Source organism: Oncorhynchus masou, chromosome 27 (genome assembly GCF_036934945.1).
Source record: "Oncorhynchus masou masou isolate Uvic2021 chromosome 27, UVic_Omas_1.1, whole genome shotgun sequence".
NCBI classification, from domain to species: domain Eukaryota; kingdom Metazoa; phylum Chordata; class Actinopteri; order Salmoniformes; family Salmonidae; genus Oncorhynchus; species Oncorhynchus masou.
In genome coordinates this window covers 39,321,371-39,338,545 of record NC_088238.1, presented here as the reverse complement: position 1 = coordinate 39,338,545, position 17,175 = coordinate 39,321,371, and the positions used below count along the sequence as shown (strand labels likewise).

Below are 17,175 nucleotides of genomic sequence, written 5' to 3'. Positions count from 1 at the left end.
TTAAAGCGGGCCTATTTATTTGGCAAGACAGCTGGCTGGATCTCACTGTAGTAGGCTATGTTTTGGTTATTTGGATATCCATTCTGATTTTGTTCACTGTTAATGTAACTGGCCTAAATATGGATTGTTTCATGCCTTTATCGATCTGATATTTTGTTTACCTACTACCGGTACCGCTGTTTTGTTCTGTTCCATTCTTTCAAATTCACAGTTATGTCGGTTTTCTAAGCCAAACTGCTCTTTAGTATTTTTGTTTGCATGCATGAAAAACTAGTTTGCATGATTTTGGTAAGACAGCTGTGTGTAAGGCTGCATTCATATAGGGCAATTCACATATTACAAACAGCCTATCTTGTAGCTTATATTCATGACCAAAATGGCCTAGTTGTAGGGCGCTGTCCATTGTGCTGATACAGCACAGCAGAGATTGGCTATTTCAAAAGCACTCAAAGATCTCAGAGCATCTGCATTTGAACTTTGTTTATTGTGGTATAGAGTAATTATATATAAGCAGAATTCAATATAATTCCAATGCAAGAATCCCCCCAAAATGTATCCCCCTCACCGATTTCAACTGCTCCCTTAGTCCTGGTGCATAATCTGGATTTTAGTTATGGGTTAACTGAGATAAAGGTTCAGGCAGTGTTTGCTGGAGAACTATAGTTGATGGCCTATCCACTGGGCAAAAACATTGAATCAATGTTTTTCCACATAATTTCATCCCCAAAAATCAATGTGATGACGTGGAAAACGAATTGGATTTGCAAAAAGCGATCAATGTAACGGTATTGTCTTTTTTTCACCCAACATTTAACCTAACTCCAATGACATGGTGAATTTTTGTTGTTGATTTCACGTTGAATTCACGTTAGTTGAGAACTCAACCAATGTACAGAACCAGTCAAAAGTTTGCACACACATATTCTTTCGAGGGTTTTTCTTTTTTTTTTTTTACTATTTTCTACATTGTAGAATAATATTGAAGACATCAACACTATGAAATAACACATGAAATCTTGTAGTAACCAAAAAAAGTGTTAAATAAATCAATGTTTTATATTTGAGACTTCAAATTAGTCACCCTTTGCCTTGATGCTAGCTTTACACACTCTTGACATTCTCTCAACCAGTTTCATGAGGAATGCTTTTCCAACAGTCTTGAAGGAGTTCCCACATATGCTGAGCACTTGTTGGCTGCTTTTTCTTCACTCCAACTCATCCTAAACCATTGTAATTGGGTTGAGGTCGGGTGTTTGTGGAAGCCCGGTTATCTGATGCACCACTCCATCAATCTCATTATTGGTCAAATAGCCCATACAAAGCCTGGAGGTGTGTTTTGGATCATTGTCCTGATAAACAAATTATAGTCCCACTAAGAGCAAACCAGATGGGATGGTTGTATAGCTGCAGTATGCTGTGGTAGCCATGCTGGTTAAATGTACCTTGAATTCTAAATAAATCACTGTCACCAGTAAAGCACCCCCACACCATCACTCCTCCATGCTTCATGGTGGGAACCACACATGCGGAGATCATCCATTCACCTACTCTGCGTCTCACAAAGACATGGCGGTTGGAACCAAAAATCTCAAATTTGGACTCATCAGACAAAAAGACAGATTTCCACTGGTCTAATGTCCATTGCTTGTGTTTCATGGCCCAAGCAAGTCTCTACTTCTCATTGGTGTCCTATAGTGGTGTATTCTTTTGGTAGTAAAATCGACCATGAAGGCCTGATTCACGCAGTCTCCTCTGAACAGTTGCTGTTGAGATGCATCTGTTACTTGAACCCTGAAGCATTTATTTGGGCTGCAATTTCTGAGGCTGGTAACTCTAATGAACTTATCCTCTGCAGCAGAGGTAACTGTGTAACTGTGTGTCTTCCTTTCCTGTGGCGGTCCTCATGAGAGCCAGTTTCATCATAGTGCTTGATGGTTTTTGCGACTGTACTTAGACTGACCTTTATGCCGTTTCTCTTTGCTTATTTGAGCTGTTCTTGCCATAATATGGAATTGGTCTTTTACCAAATAGAGCTACCTTCTGTATACCACCCATACCTTGTCACAACACAACTGATTGTCTCAAACACATTAAGAAAGATAGAAATTCCACAGATTAACTTTTAAGAAGGTACACCTGTTAATTGAAATGCATCCCAGGTGACTACCTTATGAAGCTGGTTGAGAGAATGCCAAGAGTGTGCAAAGCTGTCATCAAGGCAAAGGGTTGCTACTTTGAAGAATTTGTTTAACACTTTGTTGGTTACTACATGAATCCATATGTGTTATTTCATAGTTTTTATGTATTTACTATTATTCTACAATGTAGAAAATAGTCAAAGTAAAGAAAAGCCCCTGAATGAGTACATGTGTCCAAACTTTTGACTGGAACTGTATATCAAAACTAGAAGTTGAACTGATGTTTGTGCCCAGTGGGATGCTCCTCAGCAGGGCCCCGGGGCCCCAAATGCGATTGTCCGGCCCTGCTCCTCAGTTAGTAAAAAAGTAATGGTGATAAGACATTGGGGTCTAATCTATATAGTAATGCTGTTCTCGATGCGACTGGGCAGGAGGAAGAGGTAAGGTAGCTCCAGTCCCTGGTTCTGGCTCAGGATGTGTTCCTCTATATCTTTCAGTTCCTTTCTGAACCTGTCAATCACCTCCTGGGCCTGGGGTTCAGTGAAGTACTGCTCTGGATACTGACCCAACGTGACCTGGAGCAGAGAGGGGGATAGCAGAAGAGAGAGATAGCGGGAGAGAAAGAACAAAAGGAGGTGGGAGACAAGGGTTTCATTCAGTAGGAGCAAACGGGAGAAAGCGTTTTGAAATGGAACCAAAAATGTATGTTGAGGTGGTACCACCCCCACTTAAAATAATATGCGTAACTACTCACAAGTTTGACTGGAATTCTATGGGCTCGGCTAGCGTCAGTGTAACCCTTTAACTTACTGCATCAGGTTGTGGCCGCCCCAGGTGCCATGTGATCGCCATCTCCAAACATGTTTGGCTGACATCAGGCAGGCTGTCCATTATCATCTCCATGGTAACAGCATCCTTGTCGATTGGCGTGGGGTGACGCATGGTGCACGGGGTGTTGGGTACCCAAGCACACCAGTCAAACTATGTTAAAGAGAGCGAAGTGAGTTCATAGAAATGTGTGCGCATGTGTGCTTGCTTGCTCGCGTGCCTGGTGTGTGTGTGTGTGTGTGTGAAGTACCTGTCCATTGTTGGTGGCTGCGTGCTGTGCTGTGCTCGTGAAGATGGCTACACTCAGCAAGGTAACCAGCTCTGCTTTGTTTTTGAGTTTGTTGGACAAGCCAAACGTGGGGACATCGACAAAGCCCTCCTCAGCGATGTCCTTTATCCAGGTCTGTAGCTCAGGGTCCTCCACCACATCACTGTCACATTGGTAGTACACAGATATCATCCCTGAGACAAAACTATGGAGGGGCGGAGAGAGAGGGAGGGAGGGAGGGAGGAGGTAAACAAACAGTGAGGTAGAAATAAAGATGGAGAGTAAGAGAAGGCTAATTAAAGGAGTTAATACTGCAACGATTAGAACGTCTTATTTTCCCCATTACGAATTTCAGCATGTCCATATTCCAGGCCTAAGAGCATGTCCCCTCCTTGCTTTCCGCGTACAACCTAATAAACAATGTGTCTGTGGTCATAAAGAAGTGGTCACACGGGTATTGCACCTGTGTATGGCGTCCCACGGCATCAGACTGTGTTCCATGTAGAAGTAGTCTCTGAGCTTAGTGGCTCTGCACCCTATTCCCCATTAGGTGCACTGCTGTTGACCAGGGCCTATAGGGAATAAGATGCCATTTCGACGACAGCCACATAGGGGTAAAATAAGTTAAAACCTGTGTATGGCGTCCCACAGCATGAGGCTGTGCTCCCTGTAGAAGTAGTCTTTGAGCGTGGTGGCTCCGCGCTGTTGGAAGTCCCAGCAGGGCTGGAGAGAGCGGTAGGTCAGGACCTTGTACTCTCTCTGGGACAGGATGAGCAGGCCCTCCCCTCCTGTAGACACCACCTGGAGGCAGAGAGCAGGAGGATGCCGTCAGCTTAGACCGCAATGGTGGGAAATCGAACCACTGGTCCACCACTTTTAAAGCTGTCCTTCTATCTGTGTCCCTATATGACATTTCGCACATTCGGGGGGGGGGAGTTACAAACTATGGCGAAATGGGGAAAATTAATCGTCAAAGAAGGGAATAGCGAGCTGACCCTTTTGAATATGCCGTCAGCGGAGACGAGCTGAGTCCGTCCCCTGCAGTTGATCTCCAGAGTGTAGCGCAGGTGGGGAGCCAGGAGCTAAAGACAGAGAGAGGGATGAGACAGCAACCCACGCACGTTCGCTCACGCACATACACGCACACACGCTCCTACCTTGTATACAGGGTGTACAGCGGGAAGTTGACGTAACGTAGCCACACAGAACACTTCTACCAACAGGTGCGTTCTCAACAGGTGTGACAGCAACTGGAACACCTGGAACTCTGAGTGACGGACCCAAATCTTAGCCAATAGCCAAGCCAGGGGGGGGTCATTAGGCAGGAAGATGGGGGTGTCCAAGCCAGGAGTCTGTCCTAGCTGGAGAAGAGAAGGGACTAATAAAGTGTGTGTGTGTGTGTGTGTGTGTGTGTGTGTCCAGTCCTACCTGTATGGCAATGGGTATGAGTCCCTGGTCAGGGTGCTCATATAGTAGACACAGAGGTGCAGCGATGTACTGTGGTTTCCCCCTGATTACATTGGTGGGAACACCATCCATAATGGCATAGTCAGTCAAGTAGATGTTACCAGCCTAGAGATGAAGGGAGGAGAGCAGAAAATTTGTAGAGGCAGCTGAGGCTAGGGTTAAGATAGTATTTCTTTTAGGGGGTAGATCAGCTTTAATATTGCAGTTCTGTCAATGTAATCTTCTGCATCATTTCCAAATCCCATATATATTTTTTGTAAATGTATATATACAGTACCAGTCAAAAGTTTGGACACACCTACTCATTCAGGGGTTTCTTTATTTTGACTATTTTCTACGTTGTAGAATAATGGTGAAGAAATCAAAACTATGAAATTACACATGGAATCATGTAGTAACTAAAGAAGTGTTAAACAAATCTAAATATATTTTAGATTCTTCAAAGTAGCCTTGATGACAGCTTTGCAGATTATTGGCATTCTCTCAACCAGCTTTATGAGGTAGTTGTCCGGAATGCATTTCAATTAACAGGTGTGCCTTCTTAAAAAAGGCAGAAAGTTCAAGAATTTCTTTCCTTAATGCGTTTGAGCCAAATCAGTTGTGTTGTGACAAGGCAGGGGTGGTATACAGAACATAGCCCTATTTGGTTAAAGACCAATATCATATTATGGCAAGAACAGCTCAAATAAGCAAAGAGAAACGATAGTCCATCATTACTATAAGACATGAAGGTCAGTCAATCCTCAACATTTCAGGAACTTGAAAGTTTCTTCAAGTGCAGTCGCAAAAACCATCAAGCGCTATGATGAAACTGGCTCTCATGAGGACCGCCACAGGAATGGAAGACCCAGAGTTACCTCTGCTGCAGAGGATAAGTTCATTAGAGTTGCATATATTTGCATACATTTGGGCTGCAGAAATTGCAGCCCAAATATATGCTTCACAGAGTTCAAGTAACAGACACATTTGTGAAGTGCACCAGCCCCTCCTGCAGCAAAGCACCCCCACAACATGATGCTGCCACCCCCGTGCTTCACGGTTGGGATGGTGTTCTTCGGCTTGCAAGCCTACCCCTTTTTCCACCAAACATAACAATGTTCATTATGGCCAAACAGTTCTATTTTTGTTTCATCAGACCAGAGAACATTTTTCCAAAAAGTACGATCTTTGTCCCCATGTGCAGTTGCAAACCGTAGTCTGGCTTTTTAATGGCGGTTTTGGAGCAGTGGCTTCTTCCTTGCTGAGCGGCCTTTCAGGTTATGTCGATATAGGACTTGTTTTACTGTGGATATAGATACTTTTGTACCTGTTTCCTCCAGCATCTTCACAAGATCCTTTGCTGTTGTTCTGTGATTGATTTGTACTTTTCACACCAAAGTACGTTCATCTCTAGGAGACAGAACGCGTCTCCTTCCTGAGCGGTATGATGGCTGTGTGGTCTCATGGTGTTTATACTTGCGTGCTATTGTTTGTACAGATGAACGTGGTACCTTCAGGCATTTGGAAATTGCTCCCAAGGATGAACCAGACTTGTGGAGGTCTACAATTTTTGATAATGATGTCAAGCGAAGAGGCACTGAGTTTGAAGGTAGGCCTTGAAATACATCCACAGGTACACCTCCAATTGACTCAAATGATGTCGGAAGCTTCTAAAGCCATAACATAATTTCCTGGAATTTTCCAAGCTGTTTAAAGGCCCAGTCTACTTAGTGTATGTAAACTTCTGACCCACTGGAATTGTGATTCAGTGAATTATAAGTGAAATAATCTGTCTGTAAACAATGGTTGGACAGACTACTCACTATGTGGCCATCCTGGAGAGGGGTGCACTCCCATCACCTGGTGGTATTTGTAGGATTGTAGCTTAAGGCACCTTCATTCTACAGTCTTTTAAAGTGTGTGTTGCGGGAGTGACATCAAAAGGTGTTTAAAAATAACTCAAACAAATAATTAGATCAGTATCTTTCAATGTAATAATAGAACAACTCAAGATGTTCTATTGAAATGAAAGTGTAATATTATTTTTTACATTGCTTTATTTTCAAACATGAAGTTTAGGAAATCAGGGTTTGGGACAGGTGTATAAACGGTTACTTTGTACTATATTAACTTGTATGTTTGTTATTGCCTTGGATTCAATTAGAACATATCATGATGTAAATAAATGTCCTAAGGTTGGAGACATAATTGTTTTTTAAATATGTTTTTGGTGTGGGACAGCAATTTACACCACTTCTGTAGAGTCACCCATATAGAGAAAAAGCTCTGTTTAAACGTAGTGCACTATATAGGGAATAGAGCTCTGTTTAAAAGTAGTGCACTATATAGGGAATAGAGCTTTGTTTAAAAGTAGTGCACTAAATAGGGAATAGAGCTCTGTTTAAAAGTAGTGCACTATATAGGGAATAGAGCTCTGTTTAAAAGTAGTGCACTATATAGGGAATAAAGCTCTATTTAAAAGTAGTGCACTATATAGGGAATAGAGCTCTGTTTAAAAGTAGTGCCTCCCTACCACTATATAGGAAAAGAGCTCTGGCCCCCAATTGGAACAAAGTAGTACACTATATCCGGGAATAGAACTCTGTTTAAAATTAGTGCACTATATAAATGATTTAGATGCACTATTGTAAAGTGGCTGTTCCACTGGATGTCAGAAGGGAATAGAGCTGTTGCTTTAAAAGTAGTGCAAATGACTTAAATAAAATCTATTTAAAAGTAGTGCACTATATAGGGAATAGAGCTCTGTTTAAAAGTAGTGCACTATATAGGGAATAGAGCTCTGGTGAATAGTAGTGCACTATATTAATTATTAGACAAAAAGAGTGTAGGGAATAGGGCTCTAGACAAAAGTACATTATTTTGGAATTAGAGCTCTGGTGAAAAGTAGGGCACGATTTTGGGAATAGGGTGCTATTTTGGTACGTACACAAAAGGACAGGTAGATGGACCCTAGAGGGGTCAGGCAGAGATAGATAGATGGGCCCCACCTTGAGCTCCTTGTCCAGGGTGGTCCTGGGTGCCAGCGACCCCTGCACCATGTCCCCAGAGACAGGGAAGTTTCCTGGAAGCTCCTTGCAGCGCTGGATCATGCGGGGGTTTGAACCATTCAGACACTGGTACCCAAAGAACCAATCTTCCTTCCAGTGCTCCATACAGTACTCTGGAACCATAGGGATAATCAATCAATCAACCACAGAATGAAAAAGTACTGTCTGAATGTATCAATAATAATTTCTTAATATAATAATCTACAATACCAGTCAAAGGTTTTAGAACACCTACTCATTCAAGGGTTTTTCTGTATTTTCAACATTGTTGAATAATAGTGAAGACCTCAAAACTATGAAATAACACATATGGAATCATGTAATAATAAAAAAAGTGTTATATATTTGAGATTCTTCAAATAGCCACCCTTTGCCTTGATGACAGCTTTGCACACTCTTGGCATTCTCTCAACCAGCTGCATGAGATAGTCACCAGGAATGCATTTCAATTAACAGGTGTGTCTTCTTAAAAGTTCATTTGTAGAATTTCTATCCTTCTTAATGCGTTTGAGCCAATCAGTTGTGTTGTGACAAGGTAGGGGTGGTATACAGAAGTTAGCTCTATTTTTGTAAAAGACCAAGTCCATATTATGGCAAGAACAGCTCAAATAAGCAGAGAAAAGACAGTCCATCATTACTTTAAGATGTCAAGGTCAGTCAATGCGGAACATTTCAAGAACTTTTAAAGTTCCTTCAACTGCAGTCGCAAAAACCATCAAGCGCTTTGATGAAACTGGATCTCATGAGGACCGCCACAGGAAAGGAAGACCCAGAGTTACCTCTGCTGCAGAGGATAAGTTCATTAGAGTTACCAGCCTCAGAAATTGCAGCCCAAATAAATACTTTAGAGTTCAAGTAACAGACACGTCTCAACATCAACTGTTCAGAGGAGATTGTGTGAATCAGGCCTTCATGGTCAAATTAGTACAAAGAAACCACCACGGGAGGACAGCAATAATAAGAAGAGACTTGTTTGGGCCAAGAAACACGAGCAACTACGTACAATACAATACTGGACATGTGTTTAGTTTATAGGGGATGTATTTCTTTCTTGTTTTGGACTTTTTGGATTATTTGCGTAGTGGTATTGTATTACTGCACTGTAGGAGCTAGAAACACAAGCATTTCGCTGCACCTGCTGTAACATCTGCTAATCTGTGTACGCAACCAATAAACTTTGATTTGTTACATGATCATGTACTGATCATGCGAATATCAGATTTAAAAAAACTTGCTATGAAGTAAAATCATAAGTAATCATCATAGTAGTACATTTGAGTATATATACTTATGTTTCTACTTTACAGACATACTGTACATTTGAATTAGTTCTCAAAATCTGTAGTAGACGAACCAGTTCTATAGGTTTACCAAAACGTTTAGGAGATCATCAAGAGGCATCGGATTAAGTAATAGTAAAATGTATTTGAACAAAAAAAGAGAATCATATCAAAAGTAAATGTGAGCATTGCATTTTGAAAGGCCACGACTTCATATGAAAATGTGTTGCAATGTGAAACGGTAGATGAAACACTGACTAAGTTTGGTGAAAAAGTGACTGTATGATTTTGTGTGTTGTACTTAGTCAATTGAACATGTGCTTAGAGTTTTGAAACAACTTCCTGTTTGATGATGTGTTTTGAGTTTTGTACTAAGAATTGTAAAAAGGTACAAAGTACTTGTGAAAATTGCACCAAAGCAATAAAAAAACTGTAATATATGATATACTGTATAATAATAGGACTGAGAGAGTAAATATAGAGAAGTGTTATACGTAATGTGGGTAAATTAATTGACCATATATGAAACAATTATTTAATAAATTCTTTAAAATATTCATAATCTACCTAATTACTTTATATGAGCATATATTGCAATGTGAAACAGTAGATGAAACACTGATTAAGTTAGGTGAAAACTGTTGTTGCATTACTCGAAGGCCTCACTTCCTAAATGTCTGTGATTAGGAACAGGAAGAGACTGGCAATAAAAAGTGTTGGCCTGTACTCTACAACCAATAACACCTCTGATGCAGATGGGAGGGAGGGCTGAAGCACTGAATGTAAATATTGTATATTTGATTTACTGTACTCTACCAGCTATGGGGCTTTTGAGTTTCCAGAAGCATCGTTTAAAGTCCTCCAGATCATCCCATGACTTTCCAAACCTGATGGCTAGTTTCTTCAGAGACAGCTCGAGAATACTTGGAGAGAGAAGAAGGGAGGGAGAGATGAGGGAGAGATGAGGGAGAGATGGGTGAGAGAGGGTAGAGAGCGGGAGATGGGTGAGAGAGGGGGGTAGAGAAAGATCGAGGGGGTGAGGTGGGGTAAGGTGAGAGAAATGGAACATATTTTTTTTTAAGAAAGGGGGAAGTTGAGACACATAATGTGGGTAAGACATATGTCTGAACAAGTGAGGGACATTTTACATTAGATTTAGGGGAAATTTGACCAGCATGTGTGAATGTCAATGCGTAAGAATAACATCACACAGAAAAATGTGTGTAACTCACGCATAGTGTAAGGAACCCTCAAAGTCGCTCCTTTTCTCGCTGTCAAAACGTACGTCCTGATGCAGGTCTGCTTCGGTCTTAGCATCGATACACTTGGGAATCCCAGAAGCCCATGCAGTCCATCTGGATAAGCAAGCATAACTGTAAGAACTAGGCTCTCTTTCTGGAGCGATTGGGACGCGTGTGTGCATTCGTATTTCTGTGACTGTATACATAAATAGGTGTGTGCACGTGTGTGTGTGTGTGTAACATAATTTCTGTAATCTTACTGACCTGTATATTGTTTGTCTCTCCTGCAGTTCTGCTTTTCTGTGAGCCAATAGCTGAGGAGAGGTATCGTCACAGAGTCTCTTCGCTGAAGGAGGGAGAGAGACAGTGAGAGAGAGGGATGACTCACTCACACATACAGGTAACTGCCAAAGTAAAGGGAACACTTGAGTAAATGAGGGATACAAATTATATGGAACGCAGGTGCTTCCACACAAATCAAATCCAATTGTATTTGTCACATGCGCCGAATACAACATGACCTTACAGTGAAATGCTTACTTACAAGCCCTTAACCAACAATGCAGTTAAGAAAATTCCCCCCCAAAATGTGAGTCATTGTGCGGGGGGCACCGGTGTCGAGGTAATTGAGGTAATATGTACATGTAGGTAGAGTTATTAAAGTGACTATGCATAGAAAATAAGAGATTATCAGCAGCATGGAAGGAGGGGGGGGGGGCAATGCAAATAATCTGGGTAACTATTTGATTAGCTGTTCAGGTGTCTTAACGCTTGGGGGTAGAAGCGGTTTAGAAGCCTTTTGGACCTAGACATGGAGCTCCGGTACCGCTTGCCGTGCAGTAGCAGGGAGAGCAGTCTATGACTAGGGTGGCTGGAGTCTTTGACCATTTTTAGGGCCTTCCACTGACACCACCTGGTAAAGAGGTCCTGGATGGCAGAAAACTTGGCCCCAGTGATGAACTGGGCCGTTCACACTACCCTCTGTAGTGCCTTGTGGTCAGAGGCCGAGCAGTGGCCTTACCAGGAAGTGATACAACCCGTCAGGATGCTCTCGATGGTGCAGCTAGAAAACCTTTTGAGGATCTGAGGACCCATGCCAAATCTTTTCAGTCTCCTGAGGGAGGGATAGGTTTTGTCGTGCCCTCTTCACGACTGTCTTGGTGGACAATGCTAGTTTGTTGGTGATGTGGACACCAAGGAACTTGAAGCTCTCAACCTGCTCCACTGCAGCCCCGTCGATGAGAATGAGGGCATGCTCGGTCCTCCTTTTCCTGCAGTCCACAATCATCTCCTTTGTCTTGATCACGTTGAGGGAGAGGTTGTTGCCCTTGCATCACACGGTCAGGTCTCTGACCTCCTCCCTATAGGTTGTCTCGTCGTTTTCGGTGATCAGGCCTACCACTGTTGCGTCGTCAGAAAATGATGGTGTTGGAGTTGTGCCTGGCCGTGCAGTCATGAGTGAACAGGGAGTACCCTGAGGGGATCAGTGTGGCGGATGTGTTGTTACCTACCCTCACCACCTGGGGGCGTCAGGAAGTCCAGGATCCAGTTGCAGAGGGAGGTGTTTAGTTCCAGGGTCCTTAGCTTAGTGATGAGCTTTGTGGGCACTATGGTGTTGAACGCTGAGCTGTAGTCAATGAATAGTGTTCTCACATGGATGTTCCTTTTGTCCAGGTGGGAAAGGGCAGTGTAGAGTGCAATAGAGATTGCGTCATCTGTGGATCTGTTGGTGCGGTATGCAAATTGGAGTGGGTCTAGGGTTTCCGGGAAAATGGTGTTGATGTGAGCCATGACCAGCCTTTCAAAGCATTTCATGGCTACAGATGTGAGTGCTACAGGTCGGTAGTAATTTAGGCAGGTTACCTTAGCGTTCTTGGGTACAGGGACTATGGTGGTCTGATTGAAACATGTTGGTGTTACAGACTCGGACAGGGAGAGGTTGAAAATGTCAGTGAAGACACTTGCCAGTTGGTCAGCGCGTGCTCAGAGTCCACGTCCTGTTAATCCGTCTGGCCCAGCGGCCTTGTGAATGTTGACCTGTTTAAAGGTCTTACTCACATCGGCTGCGGAGAGCGTGATCACACAGTCATCCGGAACAGCTGATGGTCTCATGCATGTTTCAGTGTTACCTGCCTCGAAGCGAGCATAGAATTTATTTAGCTCGTCTGGTAGGCTCCTGTCACTGGACAGTTCTCGGCTGTGCTTCCCTTTGTGGTCTGTAATAGTTTGACGAGCGAGAGTTCTTCTTCAGTTTGAAGTGAGTAATCCCAGTTCTGATGTCCAGAAGGAGTATTTTCGGTCATAAGAGACAGTAGCAGCAACATTGTGTACAAAACAAGTTACGAACAACGCGAAATAACAAAACAAAATAGCATGGTTGGTTAAGAGCTGATGAAACGGCAGCCCTCACCTCCGGCGTCATTTTGCACAGGTGTGGTTCCAGAGTTAATTAAGCAATTAACATCCCATCATGCTTAGGGTCATGTATAAAAATGCCCAGTTGCTCATTATTTTGGCTACCATGGCTAGAAGAAGAGATCTCAGTGACTTTGAAAGAGGGGTGTCAAAGGAGCATAGGGGTTTTGAAAGGTGTGTGTGAACACTTATGGGAATTTTCAGAGCAGCCCCTGAGACAGCGTTTTGCACCACCAACAACTAAACATCAAATGATGACATTTCTATTCCAAGGTGCATTGAAGCTATTCTGGTGACTCGTGCCCTTTGTTTGACCAAATCCAGGACACAGATCTAGGATCTGCTTTCTCACCCAAAAACATAACCTTTAACAGGAAAGGGAAAAAAACAAACTGACTTGAGAGCAGTATATTGAGGGGCAACTTCTGTCCTTTACCAATTAATTACCTGTGCCTTCTCGTATCTCCACCTTGACGTCTCCTATGAGCCAGCGGTAGCAGGGGAAGGTGAGGGCTACACCACCACCTGGTGGCTCCACAGTGACATAGCGACAGAACCAGTTATCCTCTACCCAGTAACGCTGCTTCTCCAGACGAACCAGGAGGAGAGGACCCAGAGGGGCTGGGCTACACACCTTGTACTCATCCACCTGGGGGAGACACACACACACACTTTATACACTTGATATGAACCTACCTAAAAATGACGCACACATACACCTTGTACTCCTCTTGGATCACACGCACAACACAGCACAGCACTACTTACCGCTCCTCTACAGAAGTCCAATCCAGGGTTGTCCAGGATTGTTCTGGCACTCTGTCCATTCTCTCCAACCAGGGTGACATATATGTAGTTATTGGTGCCGGAATACTCTGATGTGCCTGTAGCAACTGTCACCTTATATTCCTCCATCTAAAAACACTGGTACATGCATGCACGCACACACACACACACACACACACACACACACACACACACACACACACACACACACACACAAGGCTGAGGTTGTTGGCTCTATGTCAGAACATTTCTGAGTGTGATGCAAAGGGGCTGAGGAGTCTGGTGTGTCCTCAAACACTGATCTCAGGTCAGTTTAATGTTTATCCTCTTATGGTTCAGGTTAAGACTTGAGGAGGGTAACCTGATCCTATATCTGTGCCTAAAGGTAGACCAGCTGGCAGGCAATTTCATGGTCATTTTCAATCTCTCCTTATCGCAGTCTATAATCCCGACATGTCTCAAGCTGACCACCATTATTCCTGCTCTCAGGAGCTCTAAGGCTACCTGTGACATAGACTACCTCTCTGTAAATCTGTAATCATGAAATGCTTTGAAATGCTGGTCATGGCATACATAACCTCCATCATCCCAGACACCATAGACCAGGTGTCTCCAACCTTTTCTAGCAGGAGAGGTACTTCAAAAAAACAAAAAAACAATATGAAACGTTGCATGCTATATATATATATATATTTCTTTTGAGCTTTCAAATAGGCACATTCTTCTTCTCTCCTCTCCCCTGCAACTCTTCCCCCAGGTCCTTAGTGTACCAGAGAAGGTAGTGCTTTCTGTCAATATTCCTGGTAAAAAAAAATTTTTATTCTAAACTGGGTGGTTCAAGCCCTGAATGCTGATTGGCTGACAGCTGTGGTATACTATACCACGGGTATGACAAAACATGTATTTTTACTGCTCTAATTACGTTGTTAACCGGTTTATAAATAGCAATAAGGCACCTCAGGGGTTTGTGGTATATGGTCAATATATCACAGCTAAGGGCTGTATCCAGGCACTCCGCATTGTGTCGTGCTTAACTCTAAGGGTTAAGCACTATGATATCAGTTTAGTATTTTCCCCAAACAAAATGATCTGGGACATTGTTCCTGGTTTTAGATTATTATTTGCACTAGAAATTACAATTGTTCATAGAGAAACAACGAATTTGGATGTTGTGAGTCCATGTCATGCTTAAATCACACCAGAAGACCAACTTTTATTTTAGGTCTGGCTAAAAACGAACAAATAGATTTTTGGGTGTAATTCCCCTTTGTTTGCAATTTGGCCCTTTAGTTGCACATCCAGCGAGTGAAGAATGTGTCATCTAATGTGCCGGTCTAGCAATGGTTCTGTAATGCTGCTGCTCATCTCATGGCAAAGTTAGCAAATAACAATACAAAAAAAATAGATACAAATAATTGATTAAATTTGACAGGTAAGCCTACTTTGCAGTTAACATTTAGGCCTAATTGATAACTTTTTGGGGAAAGTTTTTCTGTCAACCCACAAGACTGTTATCACATCAACTGGTACACACAGAGTGATAGACAAACGCACACACCACACAGACAGATGGGCAATATTGCTGGAAATTAATTGGCAGATATTGTGTTAGGTTTGACTTTTTGGCCCGGTTTGCATGCATATCCTACTAGCAGTCACTTTCTATGTAAAACCCACCTGAACCCCTCCAGTAACCCTGCACATTGAATAAGGTACTGATCTGTATATACTTGCATTCTATGTGTATGTGACAAATAAAATGTGATTTGATTTGATTCTAATGTTACTTTAACTCTTATTGTAGTTCATGTGTTTTTTAAATTTTTTATATTTTCCATTATTATCTATATTATTATCACTGCATTGTTAGGAAAGAGCTCTCAAGGGGAGAATTGAACTCGACTGTTTTATCTGTTGTATCCTGTACGTGGCGAATAAACTTTTGAAACTTTGCATGGATTAATAGCCTACGTCAGGCACACAGTTATCGGTACACACCCAATAGGTACGGCACCCCTCGCTCTAAAACAATGGCGAGACTGTGAGCTGAGAAAAACGCACCCAAGACTCATAAAGCTAATGTTTGCACTTGTGCTTTTAATCTGTTTTTTTTACAGCGTGTAGCCGGTCCATCCCTTTCCCTATGGCAATATCACTTATTAACTTTGCCTGCCTTCCAAATGACACCCTATGCATTCGGGCAGGGAGCGTTCTCCTGGCATCCGCCAAACCCAGATTTTTCAGTCGACACCTTGGCATTGCACATGGTGATCTTAGGCTTGTGTGCGGCTGCTCGACCATGGAAACTCATTTCATGAAGCTCCCGACAAAAAAACAGTTATTGTGCTGATCTTGCTTCCAGAGGCAGTTTGGAACTCGGTAGTGAGTGTTCGCAACCAAGGACAGACGACTTTTATGCTCTACGCGCTTCAGCCGTCGGCGTTCCCGTTCTGTGAGCTTTGTGTGGCCTACCACTTCACGGCTGAGACGTTTTTGCTCCTAGACGTTTCCAACTTCACAATAACGGTGCTTAACGTTGACCGGAAGAGCTCCAGCAGGACAGAAATTTGACAAACTAACTTGTTGGAAACAAGTACTTTCTACTTTGCATTTCAGTACTTTTCTACCTTGCATTCCTATAGCATTCCCTTAGGTATGTAATCTAGTCCGTATGTAATCTATTGCAGACTAAATGCATTCATTCATATCCATTCAGAATGTGTGTTCAATTTGTTCATCAGACAGTATAACAGCAAAAGGAAGAACTTACCTCACTGCTGTTAGGGAAAGATAGAACATTCACTGTTAGGCTCCGAACACTTTTCTCTACACCTCTTTCTCTCTCCTGTTTATTTCCGTGTACATAACTCTTCCCCCGTCCCTATTTCCTCTTCCCTCACTCTCTCTCTTTCTTTGTGTAGAGTGCAAATTTTCTTCACTCCAGAGCAACCCTCTCTCTCTCTGAAATCTCACTCAGAAAGTTAGTCAATCCACTCCACTATCAACCGGTTCAGTCATCCACCAGCAGTCTGCTACACTTCAAAATACACTTTAATAAAATCCTCTTTCATTCACACCCTCTCACTACCTGTCCACGTTTCCAAGCTAATGACTTGGCTTCTCTCTCTCCCCCTCCCTCTATCACTTTATGTCTACATGCCCTCCTCCCTCTGGCACCTCTCCCCTTCTCTCTCTTTCTCTCTCTAGCACAAGGAAATGAGAAGTACACCAACCTCTATGAGCACATACAGAGAGATAAGGCATACAAAAGACCACTGAGGCATCATGCAAAACCTAGTCTAAAAATATGTAACCAACACAACAAGCACCTCTCCTGAACTTACTGTGTACTCATTTACACACTGTTATATATAATTAGTGTCATATGATGTTCTCTTCAGACAACCCCTACAGAGAAGCACAATACGGAGTCAAAAAAAAAAAATCAATCAAATGAAATGTATGAGAAAATTTTACTTCACAAATTCAAATGAGGTTCTCGCACATGTCAACATGCATAATGTCACTCTGCGTATAGCTTTTAAACATCTAAGAGATGCGTAGAGTAGACCTTACTTCTATCTGCAAACCGGGAGTTGCCTTAGAGACTGCCCTATTGTGTTTCGTCCAAGAGGGATAGATTGTGAGCGTTAGTGTGGAATGTGTAGACGGTGACAGGATCTGCTGCTTCATCCCGTGGGCTAG

General features: G+C 42.6%; 1 protein-coding gene across 2 annotated transcripts; it reads right to left on the bottom strand.

Moving 5' to 3' along the window:
- Window positions 1-993: 993 nt before the first annotated feature.
- Window positions 994-16,630, bottom strand: alox12 (arachidonate 12-lipoxygenase). Of its 2 annotated transcripts, none has more exons than XM_064940161.1 (14): window positions 16,241-16,630; window positions 13,453-13,608; window positions 13,132-13,333; window positions 10,534-10,615; window positions 10,261-10,383; window positions 9,845-9,951; window positions 7,689-7,861; window positions 4,663-4,806; window positions 4,392-4,595; window positions 4,230-4,316; window positions 3,866-4,035; window positions 3,217-3,439; window positions 2,949-3,119; window positions 994-2,713 (listed from the first exon to the last, which is right to left on the bottom strand). In XM_064940161.1, exons 2-14 carry the CDS (start codon window positions 13,597-13,599, stop codon window positions 2,534-2,536), a joined length of 2,013 nt encoding a protein of 670 aa, XP_064796233.1. In that variant the 5' UTR covers window positions 13,600-13,608; window positions 16,241-16,630; the 3' UTR covers window positions 994-2,533. The 2 variants fall into 2 exon arrangements, with proteins under 2 accessions (XP_064796233.1, XP_064796234.1); XM_064940162.1 differs by having other exon boundaries at window positions 13,453-13,599.
- Window positions 16,631-17,175: the final 545 nt, after the last annotated feature.